Consider the following 22,630-nt stretch of genomic DNA (forward strand, 5'->3'; position numbering starts at 1 on the left):
TGCTTGGAAGCCTTTTTAAGTCCATATAAGGATTTATGTAACTTGCAAACAAGCTTTGAATAAGGTGAATACTCTCCCTACATTAAATAACCTGGAAGTATTTCTATGTAAGGTTTTCCTTCAAAATCTCCATGTAGAAAAGCATTGTTAACATCAAGTTGAGTAAATACCATCCTTGTGCATCTACAATACTCAAAAAAACTCTAACTATAGTTTGTTTAGCAACAGGACTAAAAGTTTGTTGATAATCAAACCCTTCAATTTGACTATAACTCTTTGCCACTAATCAAGCCTTATATTTTTCTACATTACCATCAGCTCTTATTTTCACTTTGTACATCCATTTATAACCAATAGTGTGACATTGTGAGGGCAAAGGCATTATGCTCCTTATTCTATTTTCCTCTAAAGCTTGTAATTCAAGTGTCATAGCATCTCTCCAATGGGAATGATGAATGGCTTGATGATATGAAAGTGGTTCATGGACTTAAAATAAGGAAAAAGTGAAAGGCTTATACATAAATGACAATTTATGAGAAGATAAATAATTTGTTATAAGATATGAGTGACACAATTTGAATTTGAAGGTAAGTATGATAAGCTTCTAAGTACTTAGAAACATGTCTTATCTGAGAACTCTTTCTAGTCAAAGAAGTGATATCAAGTTAAGAGGAAACAACATCAGCAGGTTGAGAGGGAATAACATTAGTTTGGACATGTTTAACAATACTAATAGGTGAATTATGTGTGGAGTTGGATAAATCTAGTGTAAAATGATATTCTGAAGACGTATCATGTATATTTAAATGAGAATCAACATGTGGAAATATTGAATTGTCAAGAACATCAACATTGAGATGAAAATGATCAAAAATAAAAGTAAGCATACCAGGTGTTTGACAAAATGCAAGGAAATGATTATCACGATTTACTATCAGAAAAGGAAAAATATTTTCATGGAAAATAACATTCTTGGATATTAAGACTTTAAGAGCATCAAGGTCATATACTTTGTATCATTTAACACCATTGGGGTAACCTAAAAATACACATTTACTAGTTCTTTCATCAAATTTTTTCTTGTGCTGAGACAAGGTAAATACAAAACATAAACAACCAAAGATCTTAAAATGAACATATGAAGGTAAAGTGTGATATAGGAGCTCAAAAGGTGTCTTATTAGGGAGAATTTTGGATGGTATTCTATTGATAATGTGAATTGCAGTTAGTATGGCATCACCCAAAAATGGAACAGGTAAGTGTGACCGATGTAATAAGGCTCTAGCTACTACTAAAATATGTTGATGTTTTCTTTCAACCAAACCATTCTATTGTGGTGTTTTATTACTGGATAACTGATGAATAATGCTTGTTTGTGCATAAAAAACACTTAGGTTGAATTTTTTACCATTATCTGACCTTAAAACTTTAATTGATGTTTTAAACTGATTTTGAAAAAAAATTTGAATGAAGGAATAATGCTTGACACATCTGATTTACTTTTCATTAAAAAAATCCATTTATAATGAGTAAAGTTATCAACAATAGTAAGAAAATATCATTGATTAGACAATATAGGAACTTTATAAGGTCCCCAGATATCCACATGAATGATATCAAAAACCCTAAATATGGATAATAAATGGAAGTTTCTTTGTTTATCCAAAAGAAATATTTCACCAAGGAGATTATTTGAACAATGAGTACTTGGAAATTGTCTATACAACACACTATTCTCTCCAAAAGAGCATGACTTAATCTAAAATGCCACTATTCAAAAGATTTTGAAATTGAGGTACAAGCATAAACAGTAGATACAACTAGAAATTTAACAAGTTTTTCAGGCCTAAACTTTAATAAATCCTTTTCACCCTTGTTATCTTGCATGAGATATAAGCTTGAGTAAACCTTAGCTACCTCAGTCATTGTCCATAAGGCAAGGTCTTAGATAACACAAATTTTATCAGTGAAGAAGATAGAACTTGTTACCTTTCAAAAAAATAAAAAGAAGATAGAACTTGTTATAAAATTAGTGAGCTAAGAAATTGATATCAAATTGAGATTGGAATTAGGCACATATAAGACATTTTTAAAAGAAGTAAAGAGGTTGCTTTGAATGTACCAATATGTGAAACAAGAGCCTCAGTGTTATTTGAAAGTTGAACATAGTAATTGACATCAGGTTTAGCAGAAATAAAATTATCTAAAGTACAAGATACATGGTTGTTGCCCTTGTATCTACAATCCAAGAACCAAATTTTGCATATATACATATATATTATTTTTAATTAATTGTTCACATTTTTTTATCAACTCATGATAATCTAAAACTCTAAAAAATTTGATGATTTTCAATTTAATTATTAATTAATAATTTTTAAGGAATAACCTTAAGAACTTGATTCAAGAAAGATATCTTACCCGACTCTTAATCGTAAGCCAATTATGGTAATCTCAAATTTTTAACGTACTGTATTTGATATATATTGTGAGAGTAAAAGAATAAAAATAAATGATTGATGTGGGATAGAATCAGCTAAAGAAGCCGCTGTTGCGCCAAAGGCCCCAAAGCGAAGAACGCTCAATTGCTGGAAGGGCACGGAGGGAGAGAAACAGAGCCAAAAAGAAAAGAAAAGAAAAAAAAAAAGCCCTATTCTCTTCTCTCTCTGCCTTACTTTCTCCCTCTTCCCCCCGCTACTTCCATTCTCTTCCTTTCCGACAATTCGACCCCACAATTTCTCCGCATTTCACTCTCTCTCTAAATTCCCCTTTCAAAAAACAATACAATGCCAGCTTCTCCTTCAGGTAATCTCTCTTCCTTCAAATTCCCCCTCCCTTATCATTTTCCCTCTCCAATAATTCGATTAAATTTACCGAAATACCTTTTTCATTTTTCTCTAATTAGGATTAAATTAAATTTTTTTTTAATCAATAGATGGTCGAGGTCGATGGAAGCGGCGGAAGCGAGAGCGAAGAGCTAAACACCACCAAGAAGAAAACGACGTCGTTCCGGAGGAAGACGACGAAGAAGACAACAACAACAACAACAACGACGACCTCGACAACCACCGCGAGAACTCCGGGGACGATGCCGGCGGAGCCGTTACGGATCCATCTTTAGCGGGGCCCAGCGAGAGTGAGGTCCTCGCCGACGGTGGAGTTCGCATCTCGGAGTTCCCCGCCGTGGTGAAGCGCACGGTGAACCGTCCTCATGGTTCCGTAATGGCGATCGTGGCGGCTGAACGGGCGGGTTTGGTTGGGGATAGCAAGGGGCACCAACAGGTGGCGCTGGCGGTTTTGGAGAATGTTTCGTACGGACAGTTACAGGCGGTTTCGGCGGAAGCTCCCGTTGTTGATCCGGAGAAGTATGTGATTACCTCTCCTCCGATAATGGAGGGGCGTGGCGTTGTTAAGAGGTTTGGGAGTAGGGTTCATGTCCTGCCAATGCATTCAGGTTCGATTTCGCTCTCTTTCTAATATCTCTTTGCTTTAATTTTTACCGGTTATAGTTTCAAGCCTTAATAGGGCAAAGAGAAAGACTAATCTGGAAATAACTGTAAATTTGAAGGACAACAAGGTTTAGTTTCCACGAGTTTCTGATAAATGAGGGATGCAACCGGATTGAGCTTATTTGTGTTAACTGACGAAGTTGCATTTAGATATTCTATGATGTTTTCTTAAATTTTTGAACTTCTATTCTTAATGCTTAGTGTTACATGGAAATGCTCTCTTGAAATAACGTTACTATTAGTAGGATTGAAGAGTTTGAAAGATTTTCATTGACTTTCTTCAAGTGCTCTTGGTGCTCTTACCCTTGTAATATTTTGTGACACTGGATGTTTCTTTATCAGCTTGTGTATTAAGACGAACTGTTGGAGAAGTCTTTTAGGGAACTATGTACTTGATGTTGTTTCTATATCAGCTTGTACATTATATTGGTGTTAATGTGACTGGATTAGTGCCTAGGATAAATTTTGGTTTGACTGGACTCTAAGGAAGGTCTTGATTTAGATCAGATGAGAAATGGAATCTAAAAGAAAAGTTAAGCAATTTACACTTGGGTCGGTTCTGTTTACATGATATGAGTTTCATGTTAAGTCTGTTGCTTAAAGAGTACAAACAAGATATTACTGCACATTTCTTTTTGTTTTTAAATATTAGGGCAAGGATGTTAAAGCTCTGAGCTTATTTGCTCTCTCTCTCTCTCCCTCTCTCGCTCTCTCTGTGCACTTATTTATCTTCTTATTTGTATACTAATATTTGGTTGTGTTTGTGGAATTCCCTTGTGAGCAGAGTGGTTTTCACCAGCCTCTGTGCATCGACTAGAAAGACAAGTTGTGCCGCATTTTTTCTCAGGAAAATCACCAGAACATACGCCAGAAAAATATATGGAATGTAGAAACCACATTGTTGTCAAATACATGGATAATCCAGAGAAGAGAATCACAGTTTCTGATTGCCAGGGATTGATAGATGGTATCAATATTGAGGATTTGACTCGAATCGTTCGGTTTCTTGATCACTGGGGAATTATCAATTATTGTGCTACTTCACGAAGTCACGAGCCATGGAATGTTGGGTCCTACTTAAGGGAGGATCCAAACGGTGAGGTTCATGTGCCATCAGCTGCTTTAAAGTCTATTGATAGTTTGATCAAATTTGACAAGCCAAAATGTAGGCTCAAGGCAGCTGATGTTTATTCATCATCATCATGTCATGATGACGATTTCTCTGACTTGGACAACAAAATACGAGAGCGCTTATCTGAAAACCATTGCACTTCTTGTTCGCAGCCTATTCCTACTTCATATTATCAGTCACAGAAGGAGGTATGTGGTTTTTGTGGCCCTGTTAATCCTTATTTCTTTCATGCTAGGTCTTAATAATTGTTCTTCTTTCTATTACCCATCCAACTGATATCTTGATAATAACACTAGGACCTTTTGTGCGTACATTTTCCAAAATGTTGTCCTATCTGATTATATTCACCAGCAGAAACATACTTATATACTACTATTGCTTTAAGCACTACAAAATGAAAGTACTATTGCTTTAAGCACTACGAAATGAAAGGTGCTGAAAGTATATATTTCTTAAGTGCAGTGAGGGTACTAGGTATTTTTCTATTGCTTTTTGGCAGTCAAGGAAGGAACAACAATAGATTTCTATCACTACTTGTAGACAGAAAGTTTCTCGCTAAATCTTGCTTTTGTTTGTAATAACAAATTCATGTTCACTTTAGGATGCTGATTATAAAGCTGAGTTAGAGAGTTCTTGGCTTGACTTGATTTTATTTCTTAGCATCTGTTAACTCTTTCAAAGAGTAGTTTAGGTTACTTTGGGGTGTATATTGGGTGTAATAACTGATGATGGCAACAGAGCATATTCTAAGACATTCAAATCATGCAAATTAGTTAGGAAAGATCTCATCATGATTACTTGCCTAAAAGTACTCAGAAAATTGAATCATGAGGTGAATAGTGGTTTTGGTTCCAGTGTAAAAGGGCTAAACTTTGATATGTACATTGTAGTGGAGCTATGTCTAAAGTGCTATTGCTTGACTCTGAAATGTTAAGGTTGTATGTGAACATGAAGCACTGAGGGAATTCGTAAAGCCTAAATCTTGATGTTTATGCTCATTTGTTTCTATTATTGGCTAATTTGACAGGTTGATACACTACTGTGCTCTGATTGCTTTCATGATGGGAGATTTGTTTCTGGTCATTCAAGCATAGATTTTGTTAGGGTGGATTCAGCAAAAGATTATGATGACCTAGATGGAGAAAGTTGGAGTGATCAGGAAACGCTACTGCTGCTTGAGGCAATGGAAATTTACAATGAGAACTGGAATGAAATAGCTGAGCATGTTGGCACTAAGTCAAAAGCACAATGCATACTTCATTTTCTACGTCTACCCATGGAGGATGGCCTACTGGAAAATGTGGAAGTTCCAAGCATGCCAAAATCAACGAGCGTTTCAAATGGAGATGTTCGTGGAAGATTGCACTCAAATATGAATGGGAGTGTATCAGGTTTCTTATTTATTTAGGGTCTTGACCCTCTATGGAAATGAAGATGTTTGTCTTTTATTTTTTTCTTTACTAATTTTTGCCTGCTTTGTAGGGCCCAGCCTTCAAGATTCAGATTCTGAAAGCAGGCTTCCTTTTTCAAATTCTGGGAATCCAGTTATGGCTATGGTATGTGACTAGTTTATTCAGGCACCTAATTACTCTCACTCTTTTATTAGTAACTTAATATCTATTAATATGAATATATCACTGCAGGGAGTGAACATAGAATCAGTTATTATTTATTTCTCTAAAAATGCCCTCAAATTTAACTGCACTGAATTATGATACTTACATGTATTCTGCTGGTATCCTGGTAACCACCATTTGGCGTAAGAGAAATAGGGAAGATGGAAATGCTTCTAATAGTGGAATTATCTTTTTGTTTTTTTTAGTCGGACAAGTAGTGTAAAGATAATTTCCTTACTGCGTAGCTGGGATGAAAAAAAATGTAAGAAGCTCATGAGGGTGGACTTGCTGTCTTAACAGATTTCCCAAATTATTCTTTTTGAGAATTTCATTTCATTATTAATAGGTTCTATGCAAGAGGAGAACTTTTGCCCTAAGAGGTAGCAATGAAATTTTAAACAAAGATGGATCTAATTGTATTTCTAGCTTTTTCGTGCATGGGTCTAGCTACTTACATATATTCTGCTGGTAACCAGGTAACTACCATTTGACACAAGATAAATAGGGAAGATGGAAATGCTGCTAATAGTGGAATTATCATTTTGTTTTTTATAGTCAGACAAATAGTGTAAAGATAATTTCCTTAGTGAGTAGCTGAGATGAGAAAAAATGTAAGAAGCTGATGGGGGCTGACTTGCTGTCTTAACAGATTTCCCAAATTAGGCAACTTTTCTTTTTGAGAATATCAGTTCATTGTTAATAAGTTCTATGCAACAGGAGAACTTTTGCCCTAAGAGACAGCGATGAAATTTTAAACAAAGATGGATCTAGGTGTATTTCTAGCTTTTTCATACATGGGTTTAACTAGTGGAAATTATTCAGGTTGCTTTTCTGGCCTCTGCTGTTGGACCTAGAGTTGCTGCAGCCTGTGCCCATGCATCCTTGGCAGCATTGTCTGAAGATGTACAGAAGGAAGGTTCAGGGCCTGGTAATAGGTTAGTGCATGTCCTTGTGATTCCCAAACCTTCAATGATATTATGATGAAGTTCTTTAGTATCACTTTTATGGGCATATCATGGCTTCCATCTAACTTATGAAGATTATATGAACTGAATATTGAGCATTTCATTGCTTTGATGGTATTGGACTCCCTAGAGCTTTTTCATCAAAATTTTGCATGTGAATTTACTAATTAAGATCCATTTTCAACTCTGAAGGATGAACACTGAGGGTGTACATAGCAGAGAAGGTGGTTTTCATGGTTCTATTCATCAAAAAGGTAGGTTATAAGTTCGACTTTCACTATATTTTCATTCCTTTTCTCTCCCATATTAATTTTGTGTATTCTGAATTATTTTTGTGTAAAAACTATAGAGGAGAACTCGGCAGTACACGGTTCATTTGGTCAAAATGAGGCAGAGGTTCACCCACTATCTGCAGAAAAAGTTAAAGCTGCTGCCAAAGCGGGCCTTGCTGCTGCAGCCATGAAGGCAAAACTGTTTGCCGATCATGAGGAACGAGAAATTCAAAGGCTATCAGCTAATATCATAAATCATCAGGTAGTTTTCTTGTCTTTTTCGCATTCATCTGCTTTTTCAGCAATATATTCCTGGTAATATGCGGGCAGTTGTTGGCTGATAAGAGAGTTGACCCTCCTTTAAAGACTTGAAACCGGGACCAAATAGGTGGTAATATGCTGGGCATTGTTGGCTGAAAAGAGAGTTGACCATTGTTTAAAGACTCGAAACTGGACCAAAGAGGCATTATCATGTTGCATTAACCACATGCTGTTGTTATTTAGCCGAAAAATGAACAAAAGAAAAGCCATAGGTGCATGCATTTTATTTTTTTGAAACCATAAACTTTACTTAAATATGTCTTAAATTTGAAGATTCATAGAAGTTCTACACCTGTTGGGATCTGCTTCAAAGCTAGGTTGTGTATGTCTTCTGTTGACGCAGCTTCTAAGTTGAAGTTTATATGTTTCTTTAACCCTTCATTCACAATTCTGTTACACCAATGGATAAAGTAGGAATCCCTTTCTGGGAGATTGATAAATTTATGGAAAGTGTGTTTTCTGTTCATACATGCTTTCAGAAACCAGAGGATACCAAAGAGTATCAAAGCCCTATATTTAGATGACAGTGCCATCCCTTATAAGTCACCTTTTATCATTGTTTTAAGGTTTAGTCCATATAGACTTCATGTGATTGTGTAAGATTAGATAGTTGGAGCTTCCATTGAAAATTCATACTTTTGGAGATCTCCTAAACATTCTATTTTGTTTTACCTTCCAATTATATTGTAGATAAACTGGTTTTAAATCTGTTTCTCAGTTGAAGAGATTGGAGCTGAAGCTGAAGCAGTTTGCAGAAGTGGAAACGTTACTCATGAAAGAATGTGAACAAGTGGAGAAAGCAAGGCAAAGGTTTGCTTCTGAGAGGGCCCGCATTGTATCAGCTCGATTTGGACCTGCTGGAGTCACGTCACAAACGACTCTGCCTGGTGTTGCTTCCCCCATGGTTAACAATAGCATTGGCAACAACAGGCAACACGTAATGTCAGCCTCGCCTTCACAGCCAAGCACTTCTGGATATGGCAGCAACCAAGCAGTACATCCCCATATGCCATTCATGCCACGTCAACCAATGTTTCCAACGGGCCCAAGGTTGCCCCTTACGGCCATGCAGGCATCCACTTCAGCTCCTCCCAATGTCATGTTCAGCTCACCTGGTAATGCACAACCCAGTCTTAATCATCCCCTGATGAGGTCGGTATCTGGGACCAGCTCTGGTCTGGGTTGAAATGGAAGACTCGGGTGTAAAGTTGGATTTTAGTTGATGCTCACTCACTGCACTTTGAAGAGAAGAGGTAGCCCGGACAAAACAGCGGAAGCATCTTTAGCGCTTCCATGTATAGAAGCTACCTGAAGCCTGAAGCAATTTTTAGGGCTTGTAACATCATACAAGCATTCGGTTTTAATTATGAATTCTTGAGATTAATTACCAAAAATTAATTTTGTATAATAAATTATTTAAAAATTTTAGAATATCCCAACAGAAACAAAATGGCATCTAATTTGTGTTTTATCGTGCTCTGTATACTCTTCACATATGTTTTTTTTTTGTCACTTTTTTAATTTTATTTTCTTCTCTGATAGGTCAACTGATCAAGTACAGCTGTACAGGTAGGCTCCTGAGGCACGGAAAGCGCCTGCGTCATGAATCATGGTTTTAATTGTTTTATGTTTCTCATTTACTTTATTTTATAAAGTAACTGAGTTGGTCTTAACGTGAATCATGGTGTTATTTATTTGAGTGGTATTTGTTTATTTATAACTATGAGTAATTCAGTTTGATTCTACCAACTCAGTGGACTTAATATTTTATGCATATTAATTTATAGTTGCTAGTAAACTAGTAGCATATGATGATGCATCACAGAGTAGAAGTCAGAAAGATTGAGGTCAGGTACGAGGTTAGCAATAAGATCACAAAAATGAAATAACAGGAGATCATCTTTATTCATTAACTTAATGCGCTATAAACAAGAAAGAAAAAGAAAGGGGAAATATGACCATACTAATTAGATTATCGCTTTTCATTATTTCTTCCTGTGCAACTATTAGAGTTAGCTTTCACAACAAAACCCAACAACTCAGTCTTTTTTTTTTTTTTTTGGGGCACACAGGTTACAAACGTAAATACTATCAAAACCTGCGAAACAGAAGGAATCTAGTCATAATTTAACTTCCGACAGGCTTCAAAACATCTTCATCGTACAACACCCTAAGCAGACAAGCTCCTTTATCATAGTTTAACAGCTTAGTTGGTAATTGGACTTGATTTTAGAGCTTAAAAACCACCTACTCTGGCAGTGGGATGTCAGCTAAATCTTGTCCGTAAGGGACATCGTCCGCCCGGAAGGACCCGTCAGGGTTGCTGAGCCCACTTTCCATCCGAGCTTGGGCAGCTGGGTCGTTCATTTCGGGCTCGATATATGTTACAACAGTGTCCTTTCGGAAGGTTAGATAGATCATTGACAGGATGTAGATGGCCATTAGAGGAAACACGATGATTCCGATGAAAACATTTCCGACTTTTGGTAAATCATCGTGAATCAACCAACCGACAAAGGTTGTGATCAAGTAATAGACGTTGATACCGAACATTCCAAGGCCTAGTATCCATGAAATCACAATGATCTGCAAACAAGTATGGTCAGCTACGGAATAATAATAATAACAATAAACCAGAACAGAATAATAAATTATAAAGAGGACAGATAGTGCTATACTGTTACTCACATATATAGAATTCTTGTGCGGTCCCATCTTGGCTGAGCTGTTACTGAATTTCAGAAGTGGGATGAAAGTAAATGGCAGCACATATGACAGAATCATCTGCAAAATTTATTATGACAATTACAATTAGTTTAGCTTAAAACATGGATTATGGCTTGAATATTGGAAAATCAATCTTAGTTACTTTCTGACCGATGAAATGATGATTAGTCTAGCGGCCCCTTGAGATCCACCAATGATGGACACAATAAGACTGGGTGCAATGGCAATGCTCCTAGTCACTAAGTTCCTCACCCATTTCTTCATTTTAAGATCCAAGAAGCCCTGAAAGAAACATAAATGATATAGATTAAGTGTCATTAAATTAATAACTAAGCTCTCCAATAGTTAAGGTTAATCTGCAAGACCTGCATGATAAATTGTCCTGCATAAGTGTCCGCAATGCTAGAGCTTTGCCCCGAGGCAAGAAGTGCAATGGCGTAAAGGGTTGAGCTAGACTTTCCCAGCACATGCTGCAGAGGCGAAGTCATAGATTTTTGTTGTTGTTAAGGATTAGTCTCTTAATTGTACTCTTTCATAATGAATTTTAGTACTAGTAGTAGGTTGGACCTGGAGCATGAAAGAAGCAGAGTTGAGGGTAAGATTGCTGCAACGATCACTGTCATCACTGGAGAGATTATTGGCTAAGCAGACGGTGCCCGCCACTGAGACAACCGCTACGTTGATCAAAAGCGCCACAAACAAGGCGAAGCCGGTCTCTATCAGGAAATATCTACAGGCAGCCTGACCAAATTAAGGACAACAAACAGAAGCTTAGCACAGTAATAAACCAGAACTAGAGCATTACAACTTCATACTAATTGTTTTTTGTTATTTTTTTTATTTTGTTTAAATGAGATCATTTTGGCTTACATTGATGCCACGAACAGAGTTGGGTACTTTTCTGGAGAGCACGAGAGCAGAGTGGAGAAAGAGATTGTGCCTGTTCAGAGAAAATGACACGTGGTGTAATTATTTATAGCATTTTCTTTATTTTATGCACGATTTATAGAAGAGGTGATTGGTCCAAATCTCACGGCATAACAAGGGCGCCCAAGAGGGCAATAGCGTCGCCGGTGGCTCCTTGGCCGGAAAGCTTGGGCACAAGCATGCCCTTAAGAACACCAGTCGCCGGAGGTTTTACATAACTCATTTCCCCAAAGAAACATGCGGCCATTACAGAAATCATCACTGCCATCAGCATTTCCAGCTTCCTTACCTGATTAACCAAAGCTCAGAGATGATAATTAATCAAAATTTAGACCAAGTAAATTACTACGTGTTTACATGTCTTTCATTAATAAACTTTCTTAGATTTTACTTATTGTTTTTGCCTATGAGAGACTTCGTTGTATGTGTTTTATGCATACTGTTTTGTATTTAGAAAAAAAAAAAAAAAAACGAAACAGCAATTTGTGATGGTTTAATATATGATTGAAAGTACTTAGCAATTAATTAGCCCATGTTTAATTTGTACATGATGTCAACTTATGCTAGTCCATTTTGTTGAATAAAGAAGAAAAACGTAATTCACTCTTATATATATGTATATTCATAATTAATCATGGCAACATTTTTTATTACGTCATCAAGAATCTTTAGCCAATCAAGACTAAAGACTTGGAAGTAGCAGGTCGAAGGCTAACTCAATAAAATTACACATTTTAAAAAAAAATTGATGACAATATTTCTTTAATTAAAAAAAAATTGATGACAATATTTCTTTAATTAAAAAAAATCATACAACTATCAATGGATGCAAATCATTCGTGAATGTGAACGGGTAAAATTAAGAAATTTTTAATAAAAAAATCCAAAATTAAAAAAGAAATTATAACTTGTAATTATTTTTTTACTTCATATGGATTAGAACAACCAATGAAACCTGAAAAGAATTTTCTGAGATAAGCTTTAGACGTGTAGTATGACAAAGCGAGACTGGGTCAACCATGAGCTATCAATCATAAAATAAAAAATAATCATAATTATAACAAGATAAGCTAAACTAAACATATGCTAATCCATACTAATCTACACTTTGATTCTGTCACCATGATTCTAAATTTAACGACTTGAAGAAACGTTATATAATAAACAAATTGATCGTAACCAACATATTGAAATATACAATTATTTCATTAATTACTTTAATTTCTACTTAATTTAAGTCACTTTTTTTGGTAATTAGTAGAATCAACACTGTAGATTTTCAGAAAAATTACTTATATAGCATATGTAATTTAGCTTATCTTTGTAAGGGAAAACACAAGTAATCTGGGTTTAACTATTATACTATGGTAGGAAAACAAGCAATTTTGCCATTGAAATTAACTTTTCCTATTCCAAATGGAATGTTCATCAAATTATATATATTTCCAAATATTTATCAAATTATATGTTCCCTTTACTGTTTTTTAGACATCTATTTAAAACATTTATTCTTTATTTTATATTAATTTTCATGACTCTTAATTTTATTTTTTTGACATTAAATATAATAAAAATATTTTTAAAACAATTTCAAATATTAATATAAAAATCAGAAAACTGTATTGAGAATTATCAAGGAAAAAAAGTACATTTTATGAAGAAGATTGGGGAACATTATATATATAAATGAGATTATTTTTGAAAAATTTGACCCAAAAAAAAAATTCAGATGTACAAAGTAGAGTTTGATTACCCCGTATCTTTGCAGGCTCAGGAGGAGGAGAGTGCTTAAACCAGTGCAGAGAACCCCAGCCCAAACTGGGACGTGAAACAGTATATTTAATGCAAAGGCTGTCCCAATCACTGCCACAAATTAAATGCATCAAAACAAGTGTTCAACAGGTGTAAGCATAAACCATCAAAGTCGCCTGTTTCTTAATTTTATATTGTTGGGACTATGATTTTGCCTTTACGTTTCTGACTGTGTGCAAGTTTATTTGATTTAAAGTTCATATCACATGCACACTTCTTTTGGTAAAGCAGTGGACAATTTGGTAACTGAAATAATTAGACACCTTCAGGAACGTCAGCAGATATGACGGCAAACTCTGCAAGCAACCACAGGCAATATTTGATCAATATTGGGTACTCAGCCTTGCACAATTCTGATAAGTGCTTGCCTGAAAGAAACGAGTAACTCAGAACAAGGTCAGTGTCTAGGTTAATTATATCAGAAATGAAGTTCATTAATTATTAGAATGATCAGAGATATCTAATTAATTACCAGTGCTGACTCCAAGATTAGCAGCAAGAGACTGGATTATGAGAGCAAACACTAACCCAATGAACACCACCCACAGTAGCTGAAATTTGCAAGATATTCTTGCAGTCAATCATCTCATTATATATCATTATTCACTTGTTAAAAATTGAATACCTAATCTCTTTAGTTTACCTCATATCCATGGTTGGCTGCTGCTTGCAAATCAGTTTCCACTGTGACATGCGTGACACCATAGAGATGATGATCATAATCAAGTCGGAGGCACAGAAAAAAGATTGAGGGATGGAAGGAGGGAGAAGGAGAGAGAGGACTTACGGCTGCCAGGATCAATATAAGCTAATGAGACAAGGAGACCAGGGCCTACAAATGACCAAAACTTTCTCCATCCAGGTTTCTGAGCATCAAAGAGATCGATCAGAATTAAACCAAATGAGTAGAAAACAAGAAGTGCAAATATATATACGTACTCAGGCTAACTATGAATCAATGAAAGCATCAAATTTTAAAAAAGAAACCAGACCTCATGATCTGGGTCATGATCATGATCACTGCTTTTGTTGTCGTTACTAGGGAAGGATTCCGGGGTGCTTCCCTCCACATTGACAGCAGCTATACGGTTGCTCCCTCCACCCCATGATTTTGGAAGTGCAAGATCAGTCGCTTGCTGCTGCAAACTTCCCATCTCTCCCTTTCTTCTCAACGTTTGAACAACAACTATATTGACACACATATTTAAGAAACTGCAACTGTATTTATAGTGCAACATAGCACATTTGTTCGAAATGGACAGCATAACAGTCCAGGTTTCTAAATTCCTTTCTTCTCTTCCATACGGCCCTGACCAGTATCATTATTTGATACTTGTATTTTTTTTATCCTCAATTAATTTTTTAAACTTTATGAGTGAGATAAACTATTGTCACACCTTCATTTAATTATATTAATTTTTAAATTTTTCCAACCGTAATCTGATGTGAACAACTCTTTAACGTTAATGTATAAAGTAATCTATAACATAAGCACTTCCCCAGTTTGCCACATTTTAGTTTTCTTATTTTACCACGTGATAGCTTACAGTGTCATTAGAAAAAACAAATTGCCACTGAGTCAAACAAAAAGAATGAATAATGCTCTTAAAAGGGTGCCCACGCTCAGCTTTGAGGAAATGAGTTTTAAATGGGGTTTTAAATTTGTGGTAGGACTTCTAAAGAAAACTCAAATTGCAGGAGGAGAACGGTGGTTAGGCTTGAGACAGGAAACTGGCGGCAAAAAGGAGGGGAATAGAAGAAACGAGGAAAGGGAAAGAAAGAGGGAGCTGCTGCCGGAAAGGCTTAGGCCAACAAGGGCGACAGCGGCGGGGACTGAGTAATGGAGAGAGGGTTTAGAGAAAGGGGTTGGCTGCTGCCAGTGGAAGAAGAAAAAGAGAGCAAAAATGAAGAAATGAGAAAGGGTTGGCAACTAGGGTTAGGTTAAAATTAAAATCACGTGGTTTTGTGAAGGATACCGAAAAAAAAGAAGTGGGTTGGATTCATCCAAGTTCAACCCAGTTCAGGTTTAGTTAATTTATTTTTTATTTGTAATTTTTTTTATATATGAATTAAATTTATGAAAATAAGATAAGAATAAAAAGTGAAACAAATTTTTTTTTGATAAATAATAAAAAATGAAAAATGAAATGAATAAAGTTAATAATGACTTATCAAAATTATTGAAGGATCCCAAAATTATTTTCACAAGGTGAATTACTTCTAAATAATTATAAAAGCATAAGATAAGAAAGTAGTGATTAAAATTGAAGATAAATAGAAAATTTCATAATTAAAACTAAAAACATTTTAATAAGTGTAATTAATATTCATTTTATTTTGACTCTTAAAAATATTCATTTTATTTTAATAATTTTATTATATAAATTATGTAGCTTATCAATAATTACTTTATAAATATTATATTTTCAAAACATGAATTTTATTTCACTATTAGAATCATGTAGTTAAAAAAATGATTATGTCAACATTAGCATATATTAAGATATAAAAAATCAAATGTTTTTAAAAAAATTTATTTAAATAAAAAATGTTGCTTAGCAAGACATAAAAAAATATTTTTAAAATATTTAATTTTTAAAAAGAATTATCTTTAATTTATCATTATTACTATTGCTTATAATATTTTTAAATTTAAAATCACTTTTCTTTTATTATTATTTTTATGTATAATATTATACAATTTAAAATTACTTTTAATAACAAAATAAACACCCACGCGAAGCGGGGCACCACTTTAGTTAACCTTAAGATTAATCTTTAGTACATCCACAAGTATTGTCTGAATTAAAATTTATTGCAATGTAGGTGGCATTGCACATAATTGTTCAAATTAATGTTTTACTGAAGGAAAGACTAAAAGATAGAAAGAAGAAAATCAAAGAGTAAAATGAGAAATTGTTTAGCCTCATTGACCTCTAAAACAAAATGTTTGACCTATAACACTAGGATTTGCATACACCTTTGTTTGAGAAAATTAGTAGCTAATTAATCTGTTGTGACCAAATAAGAACACTAGCACATTAATCCATTTCTACCAGTCAAATGGGCCATGCCATCTTCTTTTTCTATCCAAACCATGATCTCAACCGATCCAGCTTCAATTGTTTTTTCAAAGTGTGAACAGAATTTAGAAATGGTGAACAGAATAATATTATACAATTTAAAATTACTTATAATATTATACAATTTAAAAAACAAAGTTTCATTATCTAAAGTGAGTCTGTCTAGGTTTGTATATAAAGTTGGGGTGGCAGCTAGAGATGTAGGAAAAGCTTAGGTAGCGTTTAGTACGAAGTTAGTGGAGGCATATTTATTGTAATGTACTTAATTAAATTATATTACAGTATTTATTTTGTAATAGATTACTGTAATGTAAAATTGTAATGCAATCACATTACAGTTAAGAGATATAATGTGATTATAGTATAAAACTAATGCAGTTACATTAAATTACATTCTGTAATGTTCTTAAAGACACTTTTACCTTTCAACTTTATTATCTTGTTAAAAATATTTTGTAACGTTATAATTAAAATAAAAAATATTAAAATAAAATATATAATATAAAAATAAAAAATAAAATAAAATAAAATAAAATATAAAGAAATTAAAATTTATATAATATAGGTAAAAAAATAAAATAAAATATATAATATAAAAAATTATATTAAAAAAATAAAATATATAAGATTATAATAAAAAATAAAAATAAAATATATGACATTAAAAATATATTTAGAGATGACGTTACATAAAAATTAACAATAAAAAATATAAGTATATTAAACTTACTTTTTAATAAATAAGGGTAATTTTGAAAATTAACATTATATTATCACCAAAATACTTATAAATCAAACACTGCAATGTTATATTTTTTATATTTTAATTATTATTTTATTTGTATACTAAACATTATAATGTTATTTTTCCTACAATCACAGTGTATTGTAAAGTACCAAACATTACTTTAGTCTCGACGAAATTAAAGGCACGAAGGTGGGGCTGGTGGGTTCAATGTACATGTTGTTTGGTTCCATGCACGTATTTGAGTTTGACTAAGGTTCGTTAGAGCCCAGGGCAGTTTCTATCGTAAAAACAAAAGGAAGTTGAACGAGGCAGGAGATTCAAACATCTGTCAGTACTTGAGCTAGACTTTTTCAGCATCCAATTCGATGCAGAGTAGGGGTTTTCCTTTGATTTGGGTTCACATGGAGCTCTGGGCTTTTGAATTGTCAGACTATGACAACAGTAAAAATTCTAAAAACAGTTTGTTGCAAGGGCTAGTGTTAGAATCAGAGACCTAATGACTGCCACAGCCAGGCCAGCTAAGTGCGAATGTGCTATGGAGATTTGAAATTCTGGGCTCCACCCCGACATTATCATAAGAGCTGCACTACTGATGTTGTGCTCCATTCAAATATATTTGTCCTGGTATCTCTCACAGGCCTGTTCCTCCCGTTTTTGCCTTCATAACGTAAACGAAAAGTTACTTCAATGGTTCAAATGGAAAACAATCTTATTACTCTTAGTTTTACCATTATGATAGCAACAAAAGTAATTTGGTCCCCATTCATCATCTTTTCATACACATTGAAGCAGCCGACTCATCTTTAGCATTAGATTAGAGATCAATTAAAGAGATCAAACTTGACATACAAGATCCATGTAAGACTAAGTAACATGAGACTCAAAAGATGGGCCCATCTTCGATGAATAGCAGGCATAACACAAAAGTTTGAAAAGCCGTTTTGTTGCAATATGTTACAATTCAAAAAGTTGAATCTTTACTTGTCTTCAAAAGCCCCTGCATCCCAATCTAGGCTGTCCCCTAACTTTCAAAACAGGATTCTTGTGGCAAGCTACACAAAGCTCGCATTGTGTTGCTGACCACATCCAGCAGCTGCAAGTACTCATCTGCACCATCCACTAGACATTGCAAAGCCAATGAGAAAACATAAAAGTCACACCAATAAACAGTTCCATACAAGTGGAACAAAAATAAAAAGGTGACAAATACTTGGACTATGTAAAGAAATTGTGGACTATGGAAGTTCCCAGGGAATAAAATTGGGGAAACAAAGAAAATAAATTGATTGCCCAACTTTATTACCCTCAATTAATTAACTGTTTGTCAATTTCAATCAGTTTAATATATGAAAGGTAGAGCACATGAGTTGCACAAAGAGAGCAAGGTTATACAGGTCCAAGACAAATTTTAAAAAGATTTCAGTCATGCCGTACTATTTCTCTGCTTTAGTTGCCGGGCTATGTTAACCAACACCACCCCTGAGCGTGCAAAAGAATAAAAAGAAGAAAGAAGCTAAGTTGATATGGTGAAAGTCACCTTATCTGCCTCAGCCAAACTCTTGCAAATTCTAGCTTTTTGTTCATCTGGTATATCATCTGCCTCAACAACCACATCAAATAACTGGCAGAAGCATTATATTAGTATCAGATACAACTAGACAATGATGACTAATCATGGATGAAAATAAAGAAATTGGACCTGAGAAAGCATCTGAGAAACCGGAAACCCTTCTGCAATAACATTATTGACTTCCTTGTTTGCCAAATCAAAGTTGCCACTTTTGCATGCAGCATAAAGTGCCTCAACAACTTCTTGAGGGATAACCTGATACATTGAAATTTAAGAGTCAAGGCATGCCGAGGTCAGTTAAATAGAGAAAAAACAGAAAGAAAAAAAAAAGCACCTAATTGTTATACTTTTATGCAGTTTGCTCTTCACTCGTAAAAAGATGCATGAAAGAAAAAGCCACATTAGATGACAACTTGCTTAGGTGTTTCATGATATAGGTAGCCAACACAGAGAAACACAAAGTACAGAAGTTCAATTTTAATTCAATCTGAACATCTTCTGGTCAGTCTAAATAAATAAAAAAAAGGCCCTACTGGAGAGCAAATTTCCCTTTGCTTATTTTTGCAGCAGCTTATGCATCCACGTCAAGCATCAAGACTCCTTTGTTCTACAGAGCAGTTTTTCATAAACTAGCTATCTAGGGTAAAAGATGATCTGTTCAAAAATAAATCTAGAGAAGTCTAATATTAACCAATGCAAATTTGTATAGTAGAGTTACTAAACTAGGAACTTTAAGAATAATGTATCATATAACTTACCCCAGATACACTAAGTAGGTCCTTTGACGAAATTGTTGATCCAAATAAGCGAGCAGCTCCCTGCAATATTCCATAATACAATATTCAGCATTTGTGAAAGGATGAGAGATCTGCCCAATTGACCAGCATGACCAATAAACATATACATGCATGTCATAAAAAACAACTCAGAGTTTATAGTGAAAATGAGGAAGATAGCTTTACTGATGCTATCTTCCTAACAATGAAGACCTACAACCACATTATTCGTCGAATACTAAAGCATTAGGCAGTGAAACAGGCTTCAATAAAACAGCAAAATTTGTCAACTTGAAGCCCTAACGAATAGCAAATTTTATCATCATTTCTCATGCAGACATTGAACTTCACAGAACTTCTTTATGAACCAATGTTAACAAGGGTGACTTATTAATCTCACACACACTAAAGGACTACAGCATATTAGTCACGGATATAAACAGCACAGCATAGATAATGCAAACTGCATTTTTGCCCATAAACAATGAAGAATCTAGAGTTCCCAGACAAAGTTATTCATTGTATCATTTTCCAACCAAAAAAAAAAAAGTATTCGAGGCTGCCTTCTGCTTTGGACCACGACCAAAGAGTAATACTCAAAAAATTCTGTTAAACCTAACAACGCACAAGCACTTTGAGCATTGAAGCGACCTAAATAAAGTTGCTGATCCTATATGACCAATTCAGAGACAAATCTTTTGTAGGTACTTAAGAAACAAATAATTGAAGTAATAGAAGATACCAACTTCAGCCTCATCATATTCTTTTTGACCTTAAAAGCTTGCTATTGTCAATTCTATATGCTTGAAATTTTGGCAACGATAGATGTTAAATTCAAATTGCATGGGAAAACATATAGAAGACAAATTCCCTCGGGCCTAGGAGAAAGTGTTGTACAAAACAACAACCGCAATACCAAGTAATACTGAGCACAGTAAACCTGTTAGATTTCTAATGGTAACCTGAAATGCGGTTACAATCATTATTTTGACCCAAATGATTACAGCTGCATGGTAGGAATTGAAGGTGAGCCCCCTTCTGGGGAAAGTATCATTTCCAAAGCAGCAAAATAAACTAAGGCCCAATAAACCGGGCTACGGAAGCGAGCAGAAGAGAAAATTGAGTCAAGTTGCCACAAGTATGCAACCAAATTTTCAAAAGCAAAATCATTTTATAAGAGCATAGAGAGAATTAGAACCATCATAATTTCATTAATAATGGGAATATAATGCAATCTAATGCTTACCTGCAAGTATGTAATAGCCCAACGAAGATCACCTTGTGAAAAGGAACTTAATGTTGAAAGAGCCTACAGTGAAACCTCAAATATTTTGTAAAGAAGCCATTTAACATACAATCACTCATAAGACAAGCTTTAAGATCCCAGGTTCAAACCTCTGAATCTAAATGAAGACCTTCTTCATTACAAATATGCAATACACGACTGCTCATTATTTCTTTCGAAAGTGGCTTGAACCTGAACTTTGCACATCTTGAAGCAAGCGGCTCTACATCTTGAAGCAAGCGGCTCTATGATCCTATGAAAATTCTATAACATAATGATTATAATTACCCTTCATTATTTAAAATTTATTATGATATATAAGTAATTGTAGCATTAAACTGCTAAAAGGTTACCAAATTAAACCTATGGTTAAAAACAGAAAAAAGAAACTTGAGGAAAAATAAAAGGAAATGTACCTGCTTATATAGTTACATATGAAAAAGAATCTTGTAACTTTTGAGTAAGTTTCCATGGTACGTCTCAAGGCATTCTGCAGAGTCAAGTTTAAGTGAAATGAAATTAACATGTGCCTATATGAACTGAATAATACCAGGATGGCTACAGAAAACCAAGTATGCCTGTGCATCTTCTGTCAATGAATCTGCTTCATCCAGAATAATGATCTTGAACGGTGGACAAGGATAACCCCTAGAAAAACACAAAGGAATAAAAAGATTACTGCCACACTTAAAAGAGGCGTAGGGATAACTGTAAGCTGAAGTGGAAATTTTATTTATCACAAAATATGAGAGCATACCCCTGACGCTGACCAGATCCTACAGCAACAGCAGCAAAATCTTTGATCTTTGTACGAACAACATTGATTCCACGTTCATCACTTGCAATTAGCTCCAACACCCTAGACTTGTAGAGTTCAGGTCTGCAGAAATTGATTTGCAGTTGAAGCACAAACAAACTCACGTAAAATGTAAAATGAAACTATTAAATAGTCAACAGGACAGAACATAACTCTTGCGAATTAAGACAACAAAGACATGTTTTCACAAAGCATTACACTTAATGAATAATGATGGAAGCTTAATTCTCAATTTCTACAAAAACTGATTCTAAAATTACCCAAAGAGTTGAAGGGCGATGGCGAGTGCCGTAATGGTTTTGCCGGTGCCGAGTGGGCCGTAGAAGAGCATATGCGGGCGCTAAACAATAAATTAATAGGGAATTAGGGTTTTCAAGATAATAAAAACAAATACTAACGATTATCAGAATGAAAGGAATTTGAAAGAGAAGATATATTACATTAGCAGTCCCGAGGGTGTTGGTGAGAACTCGAACCATCTCGTCTTAGTGCTCCACATCTTTCACTTGCTTTGGCCGACTGGGAAACAAAAATATTACCAAATCAAAATATCTATTTTAAAAAATAAGGCAAGCAAAGTAGAATTAAACAAAAAATAAAGAAATTGTGGAAACAAGGAGAGATTTGTACTATTTTTCAACCCAAGGTTGGCAGCTCTGCAAAATTTCTATTTAGCACTGGGTTTGTTAAGGTTTCCATTTTTTAAAACATGACAGTGTGTTGGATACCTCTTAAGATCAATAAAACGAAATTAATCATTTGTAGGAGACATAGCGGGAATACGTGATCGATCTATAGCATCAATACACCCTTGAAAATAAAGTCAATATTTACGATCGGTTTTAATTTTGGACCGATCTTCTACAAATTGAAAATCTAGAGTCTTGACTTCTTACTTACAGTTGTCTCGATTTTCCAAATTTATTTTGAACATTGTAATTTATTTCATTGTGTACAAGATCAAAGAAACATAATGAGATGTTATCATGTCTTTGGATGGACGTAACTACCCTTTATTCATGAATGTAATTGTAAGTTGCAATATTGTATGTGTTTTCATCCTAAGCATT

The 22,630-nt window shown here is 34.6% G+C and overlaps 2 protein-coding genes and 1 pseudogene across 3 annotated transcripts; 1 reads left to right on the forward strand and 2 right to left on the reverse strand.

Annotated features, from left to right (window-relative positions):
* The first annotated feature begins 2,518 nt into the window (after nt 1-2,518).
* On the forward strand, nt 2,519-9,494 carry SWI3C (SWITCH/sucrose nonfermenting 3C). Its single transcript, XM_007019079.3, has 9 exons — nt 2,519-2,805; nt 2,936-3,454; nt 4,294-4,829; nt 5,669-6,032; nt 6,124-6,197; nt 7,080-7,192; nt 7,415-7,476; nt 7,572-7,756; nt 8,534-9,494. The coding sequence occupies exons 1-9, from the start codon at nt 2,787-2,789 to the stop codon at nt 8,999-9,001; spliced, it is 2,340 nt and encodes a 779-aa protein (XP_007019141.3). The 5' UTR covers nt 2,519-2,786; the 3' UTR covers nt 9,002-9,494.
* A 216-nt stretch (nt 9,495-9,710) lies between these two features.
* On the reverse strand, nt 9,711-14,466 carry LOC18592381 (metal transporter Nramp7.2-like). The gene is made up of 13 exons (XM_018125489.2): nt 14,274-14,466; nt 14,069-14,147; nt 13,925-13,965; nt 13,754-13,832; nt 13,545-13,649; nt 13,223-13,332; nt 11,577-11,758; nt 11,413-11,482; nt 11,110-11,283; nt 10,908-11,012; nt 10,693-10,824; nt 10,504-10,599; nt 9,711-10,401 (listed from the first exon to the last, which is right to left on the reverse strand). Exons 1-13 carry the CDS (start codon nt 14,433-14,435, stop codon nt 10,063-10,065), a joined length of 1,674 nt encoding a protein of 557 aa, XP_017980978.2. The 5' UTR covers nt 14,436-14,466; the 3' UTR covers nt 9,711-10,062.
* A 3,429-nt stretch (nt 14,467-17,895) lies between these two features.
* On the reverse strand, nt 17,896-21,900 carry LOC18592383 (replication factor C subunit 2-like; annotated as a pseudogene). Its single transcript, XR_016027814.1, has 11 exons — nt 21,821-21,900; nt 21,501-21,623; nt 21,322-21,391; nt 21,160-21,233; nt 20,854-21,007; nt 20,705-20,767; nt 19,441-19,500; nt 18,812-18,937; nt 18,650-18,733; nt 18,547-18,553; nt 17,896-18,231 (listed from the first exon to the last, which is right to left on the reverse strand). The product of XR_016027814.1 is annotated as a replication factor C subunit 2-like (transcript).
* Between the last annotated feature and the right edge of the window lie 730 nt (nt 21,901-22,630).

The sequence above is a fragment of the Theobroma cacao genome, chromosome 8 (genome assembly GCF_053813885.1).
Source record: "Theobroma cacao isolate CCN51 chromosome 8, ASM5381388v1, whole genome shotgun sequence".
Classification (NCBI taxonomy): Eukaryota; Viridiplantae; Streptophyta; class Magnoliopsida; order Malvales; family Malvaceae; genus Theobroma; species Theobroma cacao.